This window comes from Pinus tabuliformis, chromosome 3_1 (genome assembly GCF_031772625.1).
Source record: "Pinus tabuliformis cultivar Carrire ecotype Pingquan chromosome 3_1, CPIR1, whole genome shotgun sequence".
NCBI lineage: Eukaryota > Viridiplantae > Streptophyta > Pinopsida > Pinales > Pinaceae > Pinus > Pinus tabuliformis.
Window position 1 is genome coordinate 833,809,846 of NC_142301.1, and position 2,063 is coordinate 833,811,908.

The 2,063-nt window shown below is 37.1% G+C and overlaps 1 protein-coding gene across 1 annotated transcript; it reads left to right on the forward strand.

The window, feature by feature from the left end:
* The first annotated feature begins 635 nt into the window (after window positions 1–635).
* Window positions 636–1,596, forward strand: LOC149190082 (uncharacterized). The gene has a single exon (XM_089413352.1). It carries the CDS (start codon window positions 692–694, stop codon window positions 1,493–1,495), a length of 804 nt encoding a protein of 267 aa, XP_089269478.1. The 5' UTR covers window positions 636–691; the 3' UTR covers window positions 1,496–1,596.
* Window positions 1,597–2,063: the final 467 nt, after the last annotated feature.

Here is a 2,063-nt window from a genome sequence, read left to right on the forward strand (position 1 = left end):
TTACCTAAAATAGATTTTTAAATGGATTTTTTTTTGGATTTTCATGTTAAAATTTGATAGAAAATTTTAAAGTGAAATTTTGATTTATGTTATTTAAACTAGTTTTTTGATTATATATATGGATTAGTATCTTGAATTTTTTTTTAGGACATTTAAATTGTGTACAGTTACTTATCAAATCTGTGATTTCAATAAATTCCAACATTAAACTTATCAAATTTATAATTTCAATAAATTCCCACCAATTTTGAAAAAATGAAACAAAAACACTCTCTAAAAATTTCCAAAAATTCACACTAAAAACACAACTCCCAACTCCCTGTCCAAAGCTCACTTTTAAAAAGCAAATAGAATTCATTCCATTACATGATCACGTTTCAGCTTTTACTTTCTTCCGAATTAGCCTTAACTTCTTGAACAATTCCTTTATATTCTTCCGAATTAGCCTTAACTTCTTGAACAATTCTTGACCAGGGAATTAAACAAATACTATTTGAGTATTCCACTAAATTGTCTTTGCTTTTATATACCAATAACTTAACATCATCTAAAAAATGCACCTTATAGAAAATCAGAATCAGAAGGGTCCACTGTTATTTACCTTTACCCTTTACCTTCCAGAAGCATCCACAATTTCGGTCGGCTGGGCTGCGGAAGGAGAGGAAGTAGTTGTTGCGGTTGCAGAGCAGAAATGGAGGAGGAGAAGATTTCCGGTGATCACAGGAAGGTGGAGGCTGACGAGATCGGGGAGGTGGAGGTTGAAGAGATCGAGAGCATTAGCGTGACACACAACACGTACTTGAAGTCGCCATGGCCAGACGTTTCGGAAGCGGAACCGGAAGAGGCCGTTGAGGACATCAAGAATTACGCGGAAGAAGAGGTGCTGCCGCCACCACCCAGGGCAAACAGGTTCCTTTGGTACATCGCGCTGCTGATAGCAGGCGCCATAATACTGGCAGCCATGGCATTATTGATATTATACCTGACCTTCCACCCCAGGTTTCCCAGACTGGAACTAACACACGCCGTTCTCAAACGCATCGTGCTCGATCGCACGACCTACCTCTTCAAAACAGAGATGGCAGCGTTCTTGAAATTCAGGAACCCCAACGGCAGAGTGGATCTGAGGTACGAGGACATCAACTTCAAGCTGTATTTCCGCGACGACATAATCGCTACGCAGGTTTTGGGTTCCTTCAGCCAGCACAGGGGGAATACCAGTGATGGGTTCGTCCTTCTCATGGTCTCCCCCAATTACACGGAGCTGGCGCCTCTATCTGGTCTGATCATGGAACACCAAATAGTAAAGAAAGGTACAATCGTGTACAAGCTGTTGGGCAAGATGACAACTATTATGAGGCTTGGTAAGCTTAAGCGCATCCACTACGAGTTCTACCTTACTTGCCAGTTGCAGTTTTCTGTTCCTCCCAAGTCCGTCCTCCGCCATCAAGAGTGCACGACCAATCATAAGTTTCACCGTAATGACTTCTTTTAACACTGGTTTTCGCCATTGAAATCCGCAATGTTTTAGGTTGTGATTTTCGTAATAGATTGTGATAAGTCTTGACGATGCACCACTCTGAAAAAAAATTTAACAGTTTTGGGTTAAATTTTAATGAAGAAACATAATTTTTCTCCGAAAATTTTCTTTACACATGTGATTAGTTTTGGCTTAAGTTTCAATGATAAAACATAATTTTAACCACAAGATGCTGTTATCAAAATTATACAATTATGCTTTCATTAGTTTTTAGTGCCTAGTGATTACGGAGAGATTTTGAATGGAAGGGTTACACTTTAATTTGAAAGGTTAATTTTGTTTCGGATTTTGAATATATATATATTTTAATATATGAAAATGAAAAAACATTTTGTATTGATAATTGAAATTAAAATACATTATTTTTTGGAAAGTGAAAAACAATTTTTTATTAATAAGTGAAAGTTATTTTAGACAAAGTTTTAGTACAATGCTCTGAAACCTAGAAGGAAACATTTATGTTTTCATTAGTTTTTAGTGCCTAGTGATCACGGACCGAATTTGAATGGAAGGGTTATACTTA

Excerpts from the sequence above, each read along its gene's own strand:
- LOC149190082 (XM_089413352.1), top strand. The coding sequence starts at position 692 with ATGGAGGAGGAGAAGATTTCCGGTGATCACAGGAAGGTGGAGGCTGAC.